The sequence below is a fragment of the Ceratosolen solmsi genome, unplaced genomic scaffold (assembly GCF_000503995.2).
Source record: "Ceratosolen solmsi marchali unplaced genomic scaffold, CerSol_1.0 scaffold1, whole genome shotgun sequence".
Classification (NCBI taxonomy): domain Eukaryota; kingdom Metazoa; phylum Arthropoda; class Insecta; order Hymenoptera; family Agaonidae; genus Ceratosolen; species Ceratosolen solmsi.
In genome coordinates, this window is record NW_011948415.1 from 12,657,932 (window position 1) to 12,679,005 (window position 21,074).

General features: G+C 33.4%; 3 protein-coding genes across 3 annotated transcripts in view; 1 reads left to right on the forward strand and 2 right to left on the reverse strand.

Annotated features, from left to right (window-relative positions):
- Nucleotides 1-5,595: 5,595 nt before the first annotated feature.
- Nucleotides 5,596-7,488, reverse strand: mdlc (RING finger protein mdlc). The gene is made up of 6 exons (XM_011508049.1): nt 7,218-7,488; nt 6,852-6,925; nt 6,564-6,761; nt 6,257-6,473; nt 5,911-6,103; nt 5,596-5,817 (listed from the first exon to the last, which is right to left on the reverse strand). The coding sequence occupies exons 1-6, from the start codon at nt 7,342-7,344 to the stop codon at nt 5,658-5,660; spliced, it is 969 nt and encodes a 322-aa protein (XP_011506351.1). The 5' UTR covers nt 7,345-7,488; the 3' UTR covers nt 5,596-5,657.
- A 632-nt stretch (nt 7,489-8,120) lies between these two features.
- Orc4 (origin recognition complex subunit 4) lies at nt 8,121-10,351 on the forward strand. The gene is made up of 5 exons (XM_011508050.1): nt 8,121-8,339; nt 8,565-8,891; nt 9,051-9,548; nt 9,640-9,792; nt 9,912-10,351. Exons 1-5 carry the CDS (start codon nt 8,121-8,123, stop codon nt 10,071-10,073), a joined length of 1,359 nt encoding a protein of 452 aa, XP_011506352.1. The 3' UTR covers nt 10,074-10,351.
- Nucleotides 10,352-10,987: 636 nt separating this feature from the next.
- Amt (Ammonium transporter) overlaps nt 10,988-21,074 on the reverse strand; it is a 10,498-nt gene continuing 411 nt past the window's right edge. Inside the window, exons 2-11 of the mRNA XM_011508052.1 lie at nt 20,783-21,068; nt 20,005-20,162; nt 16,167-16,278; nt 15,906-16,111; nt 13,374-13,505; nt 13,122-13,217; nt 12,729-12,817; nt 12,537-12,626; nt 12,315-12,405; nt 10,988-11,782 (exon numbers count right to left, since the gene is read on the reverse strand). Coding sequence (XP_011506354.1) covers nt 11,610-11,782; nt 12,315-12,405; nt 12,537-12,626; nt 12,729-12,817; nt 13,122-13,217; nt 13,374-13,505; nt 15,906-16,111; nt 16,167-16,278; nt 20,005-20,162; nt 20,783-21,068 — 1,433 coding nt within the window. The 3' untranslated portion in view covers nt 10,988-11,609. The remainder of the gene's footprint in view (nt 11,783-12,314; nt 12,406-12,536; nt 12,627-12,728; nt 12,818-13,121; nt 13,218-13,373; nt 13,506-15,905; nt 16,112-16,166; nt 16,279-20,004; nt 20,163-20,782; nt 21,069-21,074) is intronic.

Genomic DNA, 21,074 nt, shown 5'->3' on the forward strand with positions numbered 1-21,074 from the left:
CGAGCGACAGCCCAGTCGCTACCACCGTCGGCTCCATCCAGGCGATGGGAGAGGAGGCCCTCTTGACGGATTGTCACTCGTGGATTGTCGTGGATTGGATTGTCTCGGTTGCATTATTACGCCATTGGATCTTGCGATGGTTAGACGAGATCTATCGAGGAGTGGAATATTGGTTGTGGGCTCGTAATGTTATGCTGATGGTCGCCGATTAGTGGATGAACTCGAGGATTCGAGTACTCTCTTATTTAGGAAGTCGATTAGACGAGCGATTGTTGGCCAAATTGTTGCTGTTGATTTGGATTATCGTAAAGCATTATTCATTGCCATTTTATGGTGCGATCGCGCACTCTGTCACATCTTCCTGTTGCTTGTTGGGTTCGATTAATTTTACCAGCAGCCGAGACTTTTATGTCCCTGAAAATTTTTACGTTCATGGCTATAAGAGTGCATAGTTGGTTCCAATACTGATCAGTGTTGGCCAATGTATAGATATGTTAATATTTTCCATGGGCGTAACAAAGACTTCCGAGTGGATGTTGAAATTGCAATGGATTGAAATTCGGATATCATATGTCATTTCCTTTATGAAATAAGCAGTTTGAAAAATATGGATATGGAAATAATATATGACAATGTATATTGGATAGAAACGGCGTTCAATTGGACAAACACAAATTTCGATTGATATTTCATTGTGAAATAGGAATATGATAGTATCGCTCTTCAAAATTATTGAATTAATTTATAGCAAAGATCTTCTTCTCGTTGTCATTATCTCGCTTGCATAACCTCGCAGATAACACATTTACTGAGAAGATTAAAAAAAAATTTTTTTTTTCTCTTCTTTACTTTATTATCATTATTATTGTTATTGTTATTGGTGTTATTATACAATAATAATTTCTTTGTTTGCTTTGTTGTTATGATTTTTTCTTTCTACTTTTTCCCGACTTTATTGGGATCGTTGGCTTATAAATTAATGTCGGACCTTTTGAGAAACCTTTTCATTCCTGACATACCGATATAAAGTTTGGCCATCTAGAAATCGGTTCGCCTCCCCATTGGCATTAATCGCGATTAAACGAGCGGTAAACGAAGACGAGCAGCGCTGGCAAAATATTCGCTCGCTTTTTCAGAAAATGCAACGTTTAAATAATGAAGGAAGGACCGTATTGACCAACTCGTCGAGTAGTCGCGCCAAATGTCGCAGACACTTCGCTCAGACGGATAAATCAAAGTTGCAAACAAATACGTCCAATAGCCTAATTATCTCTATTCCCTTAGAATCATCTCATTTCACGTCTATTTAGGTATCGGAAAATCCAGCCCACCATTGCCGTTCAATTTAATACGGCTGGAGTTTGATAGTTTCGAGTATTAGGTAAAAATTTTCCTCTCGTAACTCGATTAACTCTTAAATTGCAAGCAGATCATTAGCTTCATACTTTAGCTTAATTTGGGACTTTTAATAACTAGAAATTGTATTGTAATTTATGAATACGGATATCGATGGCAAAAACAAAAAACAAAAAACAAAAAACAAAAAAAAACAAAAAACAAAAAACAAAAAAAAAACTTTAACTTTCCTACGTTCAGATAAACCGGAAGGATTTAAGCGATTGAGCGATTTAAGCGAGCGAAATTAAATTAGTGTGCAAACGACAGCTTTTGAGAAGCAACAGAAGATACACGTGTAATTGATTAGGAAAATTTGTAAAGCCGAGCTCCTTATCCCCTCCCCCCCCCTCCCATATCCTCCAATATTTGTAGCGAGACACGCATTCCCGGACTTTTTATTCGTCGAGCTGTCCAACTTTCGCGCGGCCGAGAGTTCGCAGGGCTTTACGACTGAAAAATGTTTGAGCAAACGCGTTCACGATAACTATTCGGGTGCGCTGGCACGGGGGCGAGAGTCAGGTCGGGCTATGGCGTCGGGGGATTGGAAGGATAAGGAGATCCGTAACAGGAGAGTTCGAGCATTTGTATAGTACCGATGGGGAGGAGGTAAACAATCGATAACTGCACTTCTCATGGGCTCGCGATTTCTTCTCTATATTGTCTCCTCTTGACAACCTTTCCGACCTCGTTTACGTCCAATGAATAATTGTCATTTCAAGCGGATCGCCGCCTCGTCCCGTCGAGCGAGATACGATTCAATGTCGTTCAACGATTGTGGCTCGCTTCCATTGTTTGCTGTTTTGGCTCGGCTGGGTTATCGTTTTTTGGTGCTCCGAATTATTAATATCGCAAGCTTTTGCGATATCTATGATTAAACTCATGACTCGTTATTCCCAAGTATTTAATTTATTCTGAGCATAACTCGAGTCTCCACTCCTCTCCTCCTCCTCCTCCTCTTCCTCACCCCCTCCCCACCTAATACAAACCACCACCCTCACCATCTACCGCCAACAATATGATATTAAAGTAGATGGGTGCCGAATTATATAATACGCTATTATATAATATACGCCGATGCACTCTCAACCTTTGCCGATGAATGAAATGTTAATAATATAACGTAGTCGTATTTTATTTTGTTTATTGAACATTATATTGACAACTACTCGTCATTCAATTGCTTCCGTAATAATTAACCTTAACACTTGGCACTTTAATCGAATTTTTCATTTTCAAATGTTAATGTCAGATAGACAGCTGCGTACTTATGTATTATAAAGGAAATTGATCTATTGGCGATTAAAATGAACAAACTATACTTATTAATCAGAGCTTTAGCCTTAATGTAGAATAATATATCTTTGGATTGTCATCTGTTAAACGGAAGAAATGATTTTCTTCGTAAAGAGTAGCTAAGGATAAAAGAAGTAATTAGTAATAAGTAATAAGTAATTTCGTACGAGTATAAGTTAACTGAATTTTTAATATAACGATGTTTAATAATATTATAAATTTTTAACGAATCGACTAAACGCGAATGACATAATTCGTTCAAATAGAATTTAACACACGTGCATATCCTTTATCTTAATATTAACTTATTTGGCATATTTTAATAATAACAATGATGTGTGCCGATATTACGATCAGGATTAACATTACAAAAACTATAATCATCATTGTAATGATAAATAATGACAAATATAACAATTTTCACAATAATTAGAGTAATAAAATACATAATAATAAAAGTAAACATAATAGTCATACCTGATATTTAAATTGCCGTAATGTCCATACTATGGACAGGTTCGCAAGCTTCAAGTGTGCGTTGTACGTAACTTTGCATTTGTTATGCATTTATTCTCAAAAGTAAACGAGACAAATGGCAAAGAGAAAAGAGTTTAGAAAATTTACTCATTGATCGGCGCACAAGATTTATAAAAAATCAAAGCTGCGGTACTTGAATAGCCGCTAATTTCCGAGCCACTATCGCACAAATAATTATTGTTTGCAGACAAACATTATAAATAAAATAGCCTATGAATACATCAGACGCGTTGCTAAATCAAAAGTACTCATATCAATAACTATTATGCAGATTAATCCAATGCAAATATAGCCTTTGCCGAATGTACGTCAATCACATGTACTGTGCAGCAGTCGATCCCGCACGCATCCCGTTAATGACGGATCTCGTTGCTTTTCCTGTCCCGTCTGTTTACATTTTCTAGGATTAAGCCGCAGCGCGGTCGCGTCATTTTGAAAACAATCGCTCGAAGCCTAAAGGAGCACGAGAAGCGAAAATAATGCCCCGATTCGCGTAAAAACTGGCACTTCACGAATTTCGCACCGCTGGCTGCTGGAGCACCTAAGCACCACGAGCGCATAATATCGATTTCGTCCTCCTTTTTCTCACCTCTTCTTCACCTTCCCCTCCCCCACTTCGCCAACGAGTACCCCCTCCCGCTTACCGCCCCGCACCCCACCGCCGCCACCGCCACCGCCACCGCCACCGCCACCGTCGACTCTCTTGTCACGCCACCTCCCTTGCCGCCCACTTCCTTCTCATCCTCCTCCGCCAACCATCGATTCCGCAACCGAGCCGCGTGTGCTACTTCCGATGGCGGATGTACTTACTTTAAATTACTCGAGCTGCCAAAGCTCGGAAGAAAAAGGCTTTTTAGCCGAAGCCGGCCTAGTAAAAATTCTCTTTATCCCCACTTACGTGCATCATTGTGCTTGCTATTACATCCAATCATAATGACGCTGATTTGCTCGATCGAGAACCACTGCACATCCTTGTCCTCTATTCTTATGCGGGGGATTTCAAGGATTGGCTACTTTACCATACTAAATCATTTTTTACAAATACTAAATTAAGCTTCGTTATTGCATTACAAGCTGTCAACATTTAAGCGAATAACCTACCCCTGTCATAAACATGTTACGAGTCTTCAATTCGCTTGCATTGTTTTTCATTTAACGGTAAAAGTCTCTCGTTAACGTTAATTTCAATGGTAATATTGTCGTTGAGCTCGCTCTCGTAAAATTTCAATGCAAGTGTTTGTTATTGTTAAGGAAATGTCGATTCTGTGTGCAATATTATAGGTAATCGATGGAATCCCGGGGCGATTATTTATCTGATAATATAATTTGACAGTAATCATGCGATGAATGTGCGAAGTAGCGAGTAATTTAAATTATAAATACTGTCGAGATAATTTAATTTTTATATTAGCCAAACTTCATAAAAATTCTCCTTACGATTAAAATGTATATTGAGTTAAAATAACATCTAAGTATTTGAAATTGTATATGCTTTTAAGCTTAAGCAGAATTTAATTTCAATATTTGCTAATTGTACTTTCAATTATAATAAAACGAAACTTTGATTACTTAAAAATTATCATGTATTGCGACCACTAAACACTTAAAAATAAACTGTAAATGTCAAGAGAGCCAACTAAAAGAAAAACTTTTTAAGTCTAAATTAAAAAGAAGTTTTTTTTCTTACAGACAATTAAATAAATAATATTTCATTACGTATATATTAATATGGCAAAGAGTATTAAGAAAATTGTTATTAAAATATGCGGATAGTAAGCGTATTGCCATAAACATAACATTATAACATTTACGTTTAAAGCACCATTTTACCATCATATAGGAAACAAGAAACGACGACGTTGACATATAATCTCAATTTATTATATCTCGTATTAAAATTATTTAAGCTAATTGAATTTTATTAGATTAAATTACATTCATTAATAAGAAACATATAAACAATTTTCATCCCTTAATTGTTCTTGTATCGGAGTCCACTTTATGAATTGTTCTTGCATAAAAACTTTGAAATATTCGCAATATTCCAATAATTTTCTCATTTCATCTTTATAATAATTTTGTTAACAATTATTATAAACTGTATTGTTCAATTACAAAGCTCATTAAGATGTTGAAAAATAAATATGATTAATATATTGGATAAATAGAACAGATTTTTTATTTTAATGCGTTAGATCAAATGTAACAATTTATTCTTTGAAACATTGTCAATAAAAATATTCCACCTAATAATAAATAATATTTACATACACATTTATATGTATATACATATTATAATATTAAAATTAATTTGATAAGAAGTAAAATATTAAATTAAAAAATTGAAATTATTATTAATAATACGTTATCATTTTTCTAATCACTTCACATCACGTAAAAATGCAAAATCATTTAGTATCCGGAAATAGCTAATCACTTTCCGAAGCTGCTCTATCGCTTTCTTCCATTTTTTTGATAATATCTTTAGCGGGATTAAACACTCCATTTGTTTGCGTATTGCAAATAAAGCATCTAGTGCTCTTTTTATATTGAGCCAAAGCACACTTTTCACAGAAATAATGCTTGCATCTAAACATAGTTGTCGGATTAAATTCAATTTTTCAATATTGTAAAATGCAATGTTTTTATAAACTTTATAAGAATCGAGTCGTTTCAACTTACTTTGTCACAATAGGATCTTGAAATCTATTTCTGCACATGAAGCACTTAAAGGGAAGGTGTTCCTCGTCGCTATCTATTTCATACTTTGTGTCATCTTCGTCACCGCTGAGATCGTGGGTACCAACTGCTGCTTCGCGCTCCAATTGCCAACCCAACTTATAATCCGAACGGTCGTGAAGAAATTTACAACTGTCTAAAGGAATAACGTCGAAACAAAAATATATGAAAGTAATAATAAATTTAATTTTCATCGATAAGCTTACAAAAGAATTAAAAAACAAATCATTTATTAAACGAAACATTAATGCCCTATCGCACGCGCATACTTATATACATTGATACAAACCTCCAAACCCACAGAATCCAGTTTCTTTATAGTCCTTACAAATGTCAGGTTGATAATCCCATCTAACAGTTGCTCTTAAATTAGCAGGAGCTCTTATAGGACCCTTACGAACCATACCGCTGGATGCATTACCAGCTGCGGTATCTTTTTTCTTATAATATTGTGCATAATTATTCATGCCTCTGTAGATTTTATCATCTTCTTTGCCTTCTAATTGCTTGAAAGACAAATCGAACAATAATATTCAAAATATTAGAATTTTTGAATTCTAGAATGTCTCAAACTACCAACGATAAAGATATACAACCTCGTTTATCTTTTGGGCTTTCTCAAATATGGCTTGAGCATCTCTGTCAATTTCTGTCTCCGTCTCTAAAATTGCTGTAGCCCCCTGGTCGCTAGGACCTGCAGGCAGTGGAGTTTTTTTACTTTTGTACAATACCATTACCGAATCATCTTCGCTGCTATTCTCGTCTTGTGGCCTCCCTCGTCTCTTAGAGTTTGTCTACAAAATGCTACATACATATAAAATCTAGGATTCTGCCAATCTTAAGATTAAAATTGAGACTCGTTATATAGCATATAAAATACCTACGCTTTGTATCATAGGATTCAAAACATCTACTTTTCTCTCCTTTTTTATAACTGTGGTATCATCTTCGCTGCTGTCTAATTATAAAGTTAATCATAAAGTCAAATTATAAATGCTGTATAATTATAAAGCGTAAAATGTAATTGAATAGATATTAGTCGGTGAGTCTAATATTAATACACCCATTACTCTCATTTACAAATTGACCTTATCAATTATTAACAGCCATACGTCGAAATGTAAACAGTACTAAAAAATATTGCTATTGCAATTAAAGTGTTCCAAAACACAACATAACCTGCAAAAACATCATCGAGTGTGCGCTACCGATGGAAATCAATAAATTCTTATCTCTTTGCGTACACTCACCGCTGTCATTTTTCGTCTGACGCTTCCTAGATACCTGCTTCCGTATAGCACGCTTTTTAAAGAGAAATTTACAGGTATCCGTATCAACGACGCAATTCCCAATGCTCCCATCCTTTGGATCCTCCATGTTTGTTTTGTAAACATCTGCGTTTTCCTGGCGCGCCAAATACGCGAAGTAACCCCTTCGCGGCTCGCCATGCGCCTGTGTGTTATGCGCTTGGGTGTTCTCTCGACGACGCTTTCCGTAGTTTAGTACCGACTCGTCTCTACCCTATTTTCATTTTCCTATTTTCATTAGGTAAGCTCAAAAGGTTCGTCGCACTTTGCTTTACCAACGGGAACGAGTCGGTGAGTATTGCAAAGGGGATTTTGTTATTAATTGTCAACGGCCACTATTTCTCGACTGCCAGACGCGATAGGGAGGAAAAATTCTGGAGTCCAATGTAAAGGCAAATAATGAAATGCCAAATTAATGTTTGCGGGCATTATTTAACGTTAATTTGGCGTTGTTATTACAAAATCTCGTCGAGGATTTAATTGTATTTTAAATTCGTTGTTTTTAAAAGGGATTGTGAATGAAAATTTGTTCAAACAATGATATTTAAAAATGTAAAATTGTTGGTGATGATTTAAAATTCTTTAGCTTATGGGTGTGAATTACGAGTGATCATTAAATATTTAAAGCGGTAGTATTCTGAAGAATAAATGTGAAATTTTTGTGCTTACATCTTTTAATGTAATTAATTATTCGTCAATTAAGGAATATTGACTTTCTACTTGTAGAATTTATTTAAAGATCCATTGACCTTAAAAAAATATCGTTACCCTATTCAGCTTGTCTTTCTATTTTATAATGTAATGAGTATTTTATTATTTTGCAGATAAACGAAAAACAAAAAAAAAATGAGTAAAAAGAACATGGCAATTTCTTTTCATAATCATGACAACATGATAATGTTAACGAGGAAATATTTAAAAAGAAAAATAATGTACCCGGAAACAAAATTTAGAAATCACATTCAGGAGCGTCTGCACGTTCTTGAATTAATGAAACGTACCGTTGATATGGGTGAAAGTAATTCAGTGCTATTAATTGGACCAAGAGGCAGTGGAAAAACTACTGTAAAATTTACAACTTACATTATTGCAATTTATTATTTCTTTAGAGAATAAATATGCGTATACATCGAACAGTTAATATTTATATTTTTTTATTTAGGAATACAAGTGTTTATATATATATATATATATATTATTTTCTTGCAAAATTAACTATAATACTCTCTACCTATAATAATGACCATTTATTATAAATTCATATAATAGGAATAATTAATTAAATTTCAGCTCATTAATAGCGTGTTAAAAGAATTGTCTTGTTCAAAAAATTTCCAAGACAATGCACTTATAGTGAGTCTTCATGGTCTAGTTCACACTGACGATCGATTGGCTTTAAAGGATGCAACAAGACAAATGCAATTGGAAAATGTTGTAGAAGATAAAGTTTTTGGTACATTTGCCGAAAATTTAAGCTTTCTATTAGAAAGTTTGAAATCTGGTGACAAAAAGCACTCCAAACCAATAATATTTATATTGGACGAATTCGATTTATTCTGCACACATCATAATCAAACTTTACTGTACAATCTCTTTGACGTGGCTCAATCTGCTCAAGTAAGGCTCTTTCTTTTTATTTTCTCATTATTAATCCAATTATTTTCAACTATTTGTTTTTAATTGAAATTTCTATTTATTCCCGTCTTTCTTGATCTTGATATCTTTTACGTTTGACAATTTTCGACTAGAAAAGTATCTAAAACTTCTAAATTTCAGGCTCCCATTTGCGTAATTGGAATAACTTGTAGGTTAGATGTTATAGAATTGCTAGAAAAAAGAGTCAAATCTAGATTTTCTCATCGACAAATATTCTTATATCCTGGCGACACATCTGGTTCCGACATACCAGCCTCAGTCTTCGATGATCGATTAGAACTCTTTGAGCGATTGCTTAGCTTACCCGATGATGAAAATGTTAATAAAATTGAAGAAGAAAACACAGAATGTAATATAGATGAGAAATTTCGAGCAATTTGGAATGATCAGATTAAAAGCTTGAAAGACAATCCAACGATTATTAACATTCTAAAACAAATGCATAAAACTGATAGGACGGAAAGGAAATTTAGAAATTTTTTAGCCATAGCAATTTCTTCGTTGTGCACGAGTCATCAAGAATTAGAAGTTGATGATTTTGTCCAAGCCAGTAAAATTTTTACGCAAAATGATAAGGTTTTAATTTTGGAGGGTTTGTCTATTTTAGAAATGTGCCTAGTAAGTAATAATATTTATAAATTCCACCATTCCGCTAATGATTTATTGTATTTAATTCTTATGTCACCTAAAACTTCAAATATATTTACAGATAATAGCCATGAAGCATGAAACAGAAATTTTTGATGGCGAACCTTTGAATTTTGAAAAAGTATCAAATCGTTATTTAAAATTTGCAAATCAAAATTCTGCTATTGCCTCTGTCCAAAAACCGGTAATCATGAAAGCATTTGAGCATATTAAAGTAAGTCTCGAGATATTTTATTTTTCTTTCTTTTTTTCTTCTTTTTTTTTTCTTTTCTTTTGTTAATATTAATTGTACAGTGGATGTTGCGTGGACATTAAATTGATCGAAAATTTTAGAATTTGGAATTAATCATACCTGTGGGAATGAACCAAAGAATCGAGAAGGAGTATCAATCTTATAAATTTACATTGACATCGCAACAGGTTATGGAGGCTGTCAAGAATTATCAAGATTTACCAACTGATATAACTCAATGGGCAGACAGTAGTATCATCTAAGATGATTTATAAAGTCGAAGATGCCTTTTTGCCATAACTTATAAATTTAAGAGCTAGTTATCTTCGATTTTGTTCGTAATTATTTTCTATATAGAGTATACTTTATGTCTTTGCTATACAAAAGACTTTTATCGATTAAAATTGTCTAAATTCAGTAAAAAATGACTAAATTGAAGTGAAAAAACGTCTTTTACCAGTGCCATTATATTTACTTATTAAAAATCATAGGAATAAGTGTATAACGATGCGGATGTGTGTGCGTGTGTTGTGTGCGTGCGTGCGCGCGCGTACACTCATAACCGTTTCATAATAAAATAGTGACTTTGACTGATTATTTTAGGGTGAGCCTGTTAAAAATTTCTTTATTAAGAACAAAGTCTGTGTTAATTTTAATGATAAATGATTTTAATTATCACGTAGCTGTTAATATAGTTAAAAAAAAATATGTTTGATTGATTATAAATAATTTAAATTTTAACTTCTTAATCTAGCACACTAGCAAAGAGAATTTCATTAGAAATATCGTTTAAATATTTGTAAATTTCACATCAAGTTGTACGAACGTATCTTACATCAACTTAAAAATTATAGATTAGATATTTTAAGATTTTATGTCAAGCAATTATTGAATTAATGAATCATTGTTTCTTAAGAGAAAAATTCAGTAGCCATTAATGTTTATTACACTATTTACGGGAAAAATGAGCCATTTTTTAAAATTTATTCAAACTTTACTCGCATATCTCACCAAGTTGCAATATTATTCTAATTTAATAATATAAATTTTTTTTGGTGTGTTTTATTTATTTATTTATTTTTTTTTTTCATACGATCTGAACACATTAGATTTTAGCATCAAACAAGTAGATTTTAACGTCGATACTGTCACATTGACACTTCAATTCAATGCATTTTTCGCTTAAAAGATGTAAAGCAATCATTATGTAAATAATGCCTCATCAAACCTGCCAAAAAATCTAGTTCGATAAACATTAAAGGATAATTTGTGCATGTGTGAGCGAGTGTATGTCCGTGTATTAGCAGTTAGTAGAAATTGCACGGACAAGTTCCTTCAGTAGGATACAATTGTGAAAACTTTGTAATAAAGTTTTCAAGTCAATTTTTGTAGTACTTATCAAGTAGTAGTCCCTATGTGAAATTCAGACTTAAGCGATTAGCGCGTCGTAACATTTATTTTGCAAGTCTATTCGATAATGGACTTTTAAACACTGGAATTCTATATAGTTTATTGAAAGTATCTTGTGAAATTGTAATCACGTAGCAATACAAGTAACTTAATCATGTCGTACTAGAAAACAATTTAAGCATTTAATTATCAATTTAATTTATCAATAAATATACAATTATCGTATAATTAATTTATTTTAATCTAATAGAGATAATAAAATTCATATCATTGTAAGAATAAGTAACCAATTGTATTACAATTGTCATTATAAGTTAGTAAATATGTTAAATATGTGCTAGTTAATACTTTAAAGCATTAATAATAAGTTAAGAGTAACGTTAAAAAGCTTAATTAGTCCATGCAAGCTTTAGTGAATCGGAATTGCTCGAGTTAATCGTAGGAATCTGTAACTTTTCCTCGAAAGTATTTTCCATTCTAATAAGCGGTCGTCGATGAAATATTTTTAGTCCATTGTTCAAGCGTTTTACGCGAATGACCTTCAGGATAAACGAGTCGTGTCCTTTAATATAAATAAAAAACAGTAACTTGATAAGTTGTAATTTAAATTGTTTGTGAACGTCAGAGAAACCCATCGAGCCATTAAAAGGAATAGCGTTATCGCTTATTCGAGGCAAAGTACCGTGTGAGTACAAGTCGTTTCGCGATATGAAAATGTTATCGATTGAATCTGTACTGTGAGGTGTATGAACTGTGAATCTGTACGGTGGTGGTGAGCCGCTAGTAAGCTCGCGCGATTCGTCCTATTCCGTGCTAAAGTTGTGCGAAATCGAAGTGACCGGGGGGAGGGAGGGGATGGTTGGGGAGGAGGGGAACGCTGCTTTATTATCCGATTCGTCCTATTCCGTGCTAAAGTTGTGCGAAATCGAAGTGACCGGGGGGGAGGGGGGAGGGGGGGTGGAGTGGAGTGGAGTGGAGTGGAGAGACTTTCCGATCTATTCTATTTCCGAACGATCTCCTGTCCGTTAAAAAAAACAAAACAAAAAAAAAACGATAAATTCTGGCCACAGGTTTCTCTGGCGAATCTCAATTACCTGGATTGGTACCAATGGAGGGAACGCCATTTAAGCTCTGTTTTTTACTCGGTAGCGGATGAAGCGCAGACAATGCCCGGCTCACGCCAATCTATCGGATAAACAAGTTATATTATTGTACCTGCGGCGACACGTCCTATGTATGACGCGAGTGAATTATTATATTGCCAATGATTGTAGCGTGTACGTAGCGCAGGCACATGTAAATAAATTATAACGTACTTGCGAGTGATGTATCCGATGCTCCACCAGATCAGCGCCGAGTAACTCTTCATGCTCGTCCATTCTTATCGGTATGATTTTATCTATTATCTAATATTGACAAAGTATTATAGCATTAATAAACGTCATTATTTATCATACATAATTATCACGTAGCATTTGCATTTTTAATTTAAATTTACTTTTCATTACCCATAGTAGAATGACGGATGATGTGAAACTCCATACGGATAAGCAAACACCTGTCAATAATTGAACCCCAAGTAAATACCAGCCCCCACCTATGGGAAAATAAGCCTAATGAGCCTAATCTCGATTTTTTTACGAGCGATAAATTATAAATATCCAAATTAATACTAAATTTGGCGGACGTTGGAGACAAATAATTTTTACTCGATGCATAAGAATTTTTGAAAGCAGTGTCGATTTTAGAAAAAGAAAAAGTAATCCATTCAACTCGGTCAGCCTAATTTCTCGTTAAATTAAATCGGTGAATTAGTTGCCTTACGAAGATTGCATAAGTAACAAACTGTGCTCATTATTCACAACGTGTGCATATAAAAATGATAGCGATGCAACGTATACCTTTAAATAAACCCTTCCGTCCACTTGTTGTATTGAGAGGATGTGGATCATCGGCGAAAAAGCCTATTGCCATCACGCCCCAAAATCCGCTTATCCCTAGAGAATTTGTGTGTGTGTGTGTGTGTGTGTGTACGCGCGCGTGTAACGCGATTAATTTAATAATCAGAATAAGCACGTAAACGCTTGCATTTACATGTTTATTCATCAAGTTTTGTCATTTTTACACGCAATGTTAATAATTTTATAATATACCATGGGTAGCAGATGCTCCAACAGGATCATCGACTCCCATTTTATCTAGCAATGGCATTGTAAAACAAGTCATGAATCCCCCTATCATTCCAATTAGTATTGACTCCCATGCTTTGTATAAAAAGCAGCCACCTAGTTAAAAACATAAACAAAAATAAAAAAATAAAAAAAAAAACAAAGAAAAGAAAAGTATTTAAATACTCGAATTATCATTAATGTTACGTGCAGCATTATTATTATAATTATTCATTCGGGTAATGATCGTTTATCCAATAAACAATTGTGATTTTTATTTTTAATATCACGTGGTGAGAAAGAAAAACAACAAAAATCCCTTATCATCTTAAATGAAAAGCTTAATGGTTCGTGTAGTCTTCTTGTGCTAAAGAAGAGCCTGCGGACATTATAATCACTTTAAAGTAGCGTGTAACGTGCATATCAGCGCATGCACATTTATTTCTATCGAATGTCAACAACAAAAAAGTTAATTGAAAAATCTTATATCAAAGTATTGAAATTGATTGAAAAGTCTTTGCTACGTGTAAGTTTAGAATTTTTATCTAATAGTGGAAAAATACATTGTTTGAAAAGTAAAACGGTTTTTCTTTTTCTTTTTTTTCTTTTTATTATTAGAAAATAAAAAATATGTTTTAATGCTTATTATTATAAAAGTTTATTCGAATACTCGTGTTACATCGAATTAACTTGAAATTTCAAATAACATATGAAGTTGTATGAAAGAGATTTTATAGATATGCTATTCAAAGTACGGATCCTAATGTTTTTAGGAAACATATTAATCGTGAATATTTATTAACACAGCGAAACTAAATTGACAGTAGTACTAAAAGTTCTGAAAAGTTTACCAACTTAATCGTATCATTAAGATAAAATAAATAATAACTTTGAAATTTGTTATTGTTGTAATTATACACTTTAAAATTTTTAATCATCAATGTACATATAAACTAGTGTTGTTGCGGTAAACTTTTAATATAAAAAATATTTTAGACATTAATAATATTAAATAATATTTTTATGTATTGAAAAATATGTCAAAGATAATGAATTGGATTTAATTGTTTAAAAGTTTGAAAAACTACGGTTTAGATATTACAATTAATTAATCATATTATGGTATAAATCTCTATTAATATTACATTTCATTGTTTCAATTCGATAAAAAATTATTATCACACTGGAGTAATTAATTTAAATTGATTATTTATTTAAGTCAGGTTCATAAACTTCAAAAAATAATTTACATTTACTTATTTATAATAATAATAACAACGACAACAATTATTATTATTATTATTATTATTACTATTACTGATATTGTTATGTCATTGTTGGTATCGAAAGATACAATTAATATGTAAGATATTAAATATTTAGTTATGATTGACGTGCTTTTAAATAAATACTTTTTTACTAATTGTATTATATAATATTTTATTCATAATTAAATGAAATAACTATATAATAATTACATCTGTGATAAATTAGTGTAAATGCGTGCAATGTAATGATAACATTATTCATGCGATTTATTATATTAATTATATAATTGTATGTCATCATTTGTTAATTTGTTAATTTTTATTTGTTTAAAATTTTTTATAAATTTTTATGTGTATGTGTGTGTGTGTGTGTGTGTGTGTGTGTCTGTCTCAAAGTGCGTGCGTGCGCGTGTGTGTGTGTTTAAATTCAATGAAATATAATTATTTTATTTTAATTAAAAAATTCAAAATAATTGAATTTACATTTATTTGAAAGTATATAATAATTTCAATTATTAAAGGGACGTAACGAGTATGCACGTATATATCTACTTCTTAATAATAAATTTATCGCTATAACAATTTAAAATTGTTCACGTAATCAATTAATTCAATATATACTTTGTACTTTATTAATTAAGCGAAGTTAAGTGTATGTGTACGTGTGCGTCAACACAATACGCAATTTTGTAAATACAGGCTATTAATGGGGAATGCATTATTGACTAATGCATTAATTGATTAATGCATTATAATAATCACACAACTTGTGAATTGTGCTAAAATATATGAAAAAAAAAGAAAAAAAAACGAAAAGAATACATTGGAGTGAGGGTTTCATAGATATTTAAAAATCGGCACAATATATATATATATATATATATATATATATATATATATATATATATATATATATAAAACATTTTATTTTCATTAATTTTCATCAACGTGCATAATTTTAAGATGAATAATTTACAACGCGATCGATGCTCTAGTCGGTCGTGCTTTTTTTCATGAGCGACGACGATGCTAATGAATGAAGGGGGTGGCGGCATGATCAAAAGTGAAGAAAAGCCGTGCTCGTAACGTGCTATAACGTAAGTATAATAAAAAATGGGCAGGTCGTCTCGATGGCAGCAGGACTGGAACTTTATAAGCGGCCAAAGCGATCAATCGGTAATTGAGAGAGCGCGTGTCCAGGTCAACGTCGTTCCTATTTTCGACGTCGTGGCAATATGAAGCGGCTCACCAGTGACGGCCACGAGAGATCCGAGGATACCGTTGATCTGGCTAAGGATGTCGATGCGTTTGGGATTTGCGAGGCTGAACCCAAGGCCAACGAGACCGCCCCCCATGCTGGCGAGCATCGTCGAGACGGCGGCCCTGGCTGCGTACTTCCAGCGCATTCCGCTGACCCCGTAGGTGCTGCCGCTATTGAACGCCAGCCAGCCCCACCTGCGAATTCGAGGGTTCTGAGTCCGGCCCCGAGCACCGCGTCTCGGGTCCTTACCACAGCACGAAGAGTCCCATGAGGGCGTTCACCGGGCAGCCGAGCGGTAGGGCATCGATCCCCTCGTCGTACCTGCCGAGTCTCGGCCCGAGCATCAGCGCACACGCCAACGCTTTATCACGAATACATTCCCAAGGTTACGCGTATTGAGCGCTTCGATAGTCTCCTCCTCCATCCCCCAGTCCCGCACGTAAACGCGCACACCCACCAAATCCACGATAGCCCCTCCTCCTCCTCCAACCTCCACCTCCCCCCTCCCTTCTTAATCATGGTTTTGTTGGAGTGATTTGTCGAAAACTTGTGATTTCTCAGGCTCCAAAATTGCTTACACGCGAATTTTACCAGCTAAGAGCGAGGATGAGTAAGGACGATCGCACAGCTTCGCGTTTATCTCGGACTACCTTAATAACCCCGATAAGTGAATCAGGTCGAGTGCAGATTTGCGATTCATCCTGTGTTTGTTTATCTATATACGACTTATTCGCCAACACTTGCTCTAACTGCTACTGTTTATAATATAAATAATATTAGTAAATGTATGCTCATTTTTATTAAACTTCAATTCTAATCCATAAATAAACAATATTAGACTGTGTTTGTCTATTGGTAGAAAAAAATCTGTACTCTTATTTTGTCATTGTATTAATTTTATGCATCAATTGTGAATCGCGATAAGTGTACGTACGTTGATACATATTTATATAATTTATTCATGTCAAATGTCTTACGAAGCTTCGAATACTTTATTCAAATAAACTGTTTACCAAATTAGAATTTCCCTAGAAAAACCCATCACTGCGTTTCTCTTGTGTTAAGCATGACAATTATAGCTAAATCGAATCGATATTAATAAAGTATTCGGATTTTCATATCATATAAAATTGTCCTGTCACTGTTTTCTAACGTGTCAACAAACGAAAACAAAACAAACAAACAAAACAAAACAAAAAACAAAAAAACAAACAAACAAACAAACAAACAAACAAACAAAAAAAAAGAAGGAAAAAAAAGGATAAATCTCAAGGGAGTACGTACTGTACGTCTAAGATGTAAACAGCATAAATGAATTCGTCTATTAGCTTATGTCACGAAGCTTAAAGCGATAATGAAATATTAAGTAAAACAAGCTATTAATACAATTACTTAGTATTATTTTGAAAATCCTTTTAAATTTTTACCAGCGGTGTATTATTATAAATGATATATAAATGATTAGTAATCATGTACTTGTCTTCAAATACAGCTAAATATTGAATGCATACAAACATGCACGCACGCACGCACGCACGCACGCAAATATCCATGTACACTCACGTAGATGTTAATAGTGTAATGTACTCAATTAAACTTAAAAATTCATTATTTGAACTTATGATAAACTCTCACTTCCAGTTACTAATGAATCGCAATTACATTTCCATTTATTAAAAAAGAGAATAATAATATTAAATGTATAATTGTCGACATTAACTTATGTTGCCATTCATTAATGAGACTGTAAAACTATATATCATAAATTCTTATTATACTACTTGATCTGAAAATTTTAATATCCTAAATTTTTATATTCATTAATCATGATGATATATATATATATATATATATATATATATATATGCAAGATAAATGATACATCAACAAACACTAGAAAGCAAATCTTTAGAATGTGTGTGGAAAGTTATGGTACTGCGGAAATTTAAAAACAAATATTATATTATCTGGGCAAAATTAATTTTCTCGCGAATAAAGTCAAATCACATCTTGAATTATAATACAGTCAGATGTTGATTCCTGTTAATAAATTATTAAGTGAGCACAATAACATATATATGATGTCTATTTATTTATATATTATTTTTTTTTTTCAGATAAAATACGTCAGAAAAACTCGATATCTTGCTTAAAATCATTTAACATTACATCTCAATGGAGTGTATTCAATAAAGCGGAATTTCTGTTAATTATCTTCTCTTATCTATAACATGATTATTCATATAAAGATAATATTTGCGGCATAAATGAAATTTTAAAACGAACTAAACTCAGAACGATGTCAAATATAAGTGATTTGTTATCTTGGCTATGTGATTTACAAATAACGCAAGAATTTAGACTTGTAAACAAAGAAGTAAGAAATGCAAGTAGCATTGTATTATCGTAAATACGTGGTATAGAAAAAATCAGTATTACAAAAGAAAAAAAAAAGAAAAAAAAGTAAGAAAACCTCTCTCTCTCTCTCTCTCTCTCTATATATATATATATATATATTTATTGAAAAAGAATTGTAATGTTGAGTTTCGCGTAATCCGAGTAAATATAATCCAAAGTCTGATTCAGTTCTACTCGCATGACTTGCACTTACGTTTGCTCTGCATAAACATTCCTTTTTACTGTTTACCCTCTAAAATACGCATTCCATATAGTCTAATTCAATATCTTTTATTAAATTGTTCGAATTTTTTTTATTTAGTTTAGTATTTGGTTAGCCTATTAGAGATGTAATTTTTGTTTTCAATTGTTAAGTACGGATGAATTTCAGTGCCTCGTATCATCCAAATGTGCATCTACGTAGTATTATGCAATAAAAATTGCATTTATGGTCTGGCTATTTGCCAAGCTCTTAATTACATATTGGATGTGCTATATTTTTATTAAATCTCGCTTATAAGCTTAATTCTTGTTGTGAGAATAAAAAAAACTATTTTTAAAGAATTTCGCAGCGACTGAAAATGTATAAATATATTTCTTTTTTTATTTGTACGTATTGCGTCGTTTGGGACGTATGTGTCGTTTTCTCCCCCTTCTCGCGCCAATCCTTAGATAAACATTCGAAAACTTATTTAAATGAAAATACCATCAAAGCTAATGATAAGTAGACATTATTTGTAGAAACGTGATAATTAAGAATTTAATTAATTTAAAACGTCAGGTATCGCATTTTCTATGATTTTCTTTTCTCTGAATTTCTTATTATAATTTATCAAGACCAACGACGGGTAGGCAACTCCATTCTCACTCTACCCATTACTATGAAATCATTAAATATTTATTTTTTTATTATGTGAATGGCAATTATGTGAACTGTAAGCTAGTGATTATTGCCGATCATGAGAACTTACTTTCTTATGAAATATCGAACGCAATTTTTAATTTAATGAATCCGAATTGCATGTATTTACCTAGTGCACGAGCTCAATGTAAAAGCATCGAGAATTTATATTTATTAATTTATATCAATTTATCGTGCAACGAAATGCTGCAATTGCTTGCATAATTTACGATTAATTTGTAAGGGTTATTTTTAAATCTTAATTTTGAAAATAAGATATCAATAATGCTGGCAGTGTAATGAATTAGTAGAGTCCATTCCAATATCTTTATTACCGCTCGTTTCATTTTGTAAAAACTATTGAATTTATACGTCCTTTTTCATTGATATTTTATATATTTATAAATACGTGCACACGTACATCAACATATACATGCCTATATTTACGTATGCACGTAAAGGCTTCGAAATAACAAATAATTGCATGAATGCAATTCATTGGTCATTAATTAATACGTTTGTAAAAATTAATGTGGCATAAATGACAATTGACATGATAATTCGGTCAAGGAGAATTTTCACAAAGTTAACTACGATTTTGATCAACTATTTCTCCAACACCCCCCCCCCCCAATTTGCCAGGCTCTCGTTCCGCTGTTAAGCCAATTGAGAAAATGCAGTTATCAGTGGCGAGCGAAAATTCTCTCTGGATGATAACACGACGACGAGTAAACAATCGCCAATGAACCGGCGTAAGACGTGGAGTGTCGCATCGCGAATTTCGTTTACCAGATACTCCGCCGACGAGATGAACGGTGCCGGAGCCAGCAATATCGACGGCCCCCATGTTCCTCAGGAAGCCGTGGTCCCCCCAAACCCATCCCGCCGGCATGCAGTAGACGATGGTGTTGAGCAGCGAGAAAAGGCAATAAGCTTTAAAGTTACATCTGTAAACATAAGATGAGCTGGAGCACTCGATTTTGCCACTGCCATTCTATTATTTATTGGGTGAATTTGAAAGAGACGAACATGGAAAAGCGATCGTAGCGTTTACCATACGTACACTTACATTATACATTAATCGAGAAACTACTAAGTACTTTCTTCGTTTTACGATTTTCTTTACGACTTATTTTCAATTTGATATATTTTGTTTTTCAAATACTTATCTCCTCGTAATATTTTATTGGATATATTATGCATTGTTATTCTCGTCATACGATATGCTACACACACACCACCACACCACATCACATCACAGTGATAATACTGTCGAGAGGGGGGAGGGGAGGGGAGGAGGAAAAAATTATCGATTTGCTTACGATATTCGTTACAATTTGCATGTATGGTGCTTCAAACATTCAATGACTCGAGTGATAGAGAATTACTCGTTCAGGTCCTTTAATTGGCCGATGCACGACATGAGTTTTATATGTACACGGCTTGGGTAAAGTGCAAGTTGCATTATCAGCACCAAAGCGCATCGACGTTTCGTAATAACAATATCGAAATATTGGACAATGTTAATGTAATCGGTAGCAAGTGACGCTGTATTATAATATTGTACCGTTCAGCCATGGCCCCGCTGACGATGGTCGTCGAAGTCGTTGCGAAGCTCAATTGAAACAAGAAAGCTGCTGATATCGGTCCGAAAAGCTCGTCGTCAATCTCCGGATCGATCAGGTATCCACCGACGCCGATGAACGAATTTGTCGGTTCCTCTCTACCGAAACTCACTCCAAAGCCGAATAGCCAATAGGTGAGTCCACCGAGAACAATGTCGACGACGTTTTTCATCATAATGTTTACTTCGTTCTTGAGGGAAACGCAACCGGACTCTAGCATTCCAAAACCTGTTT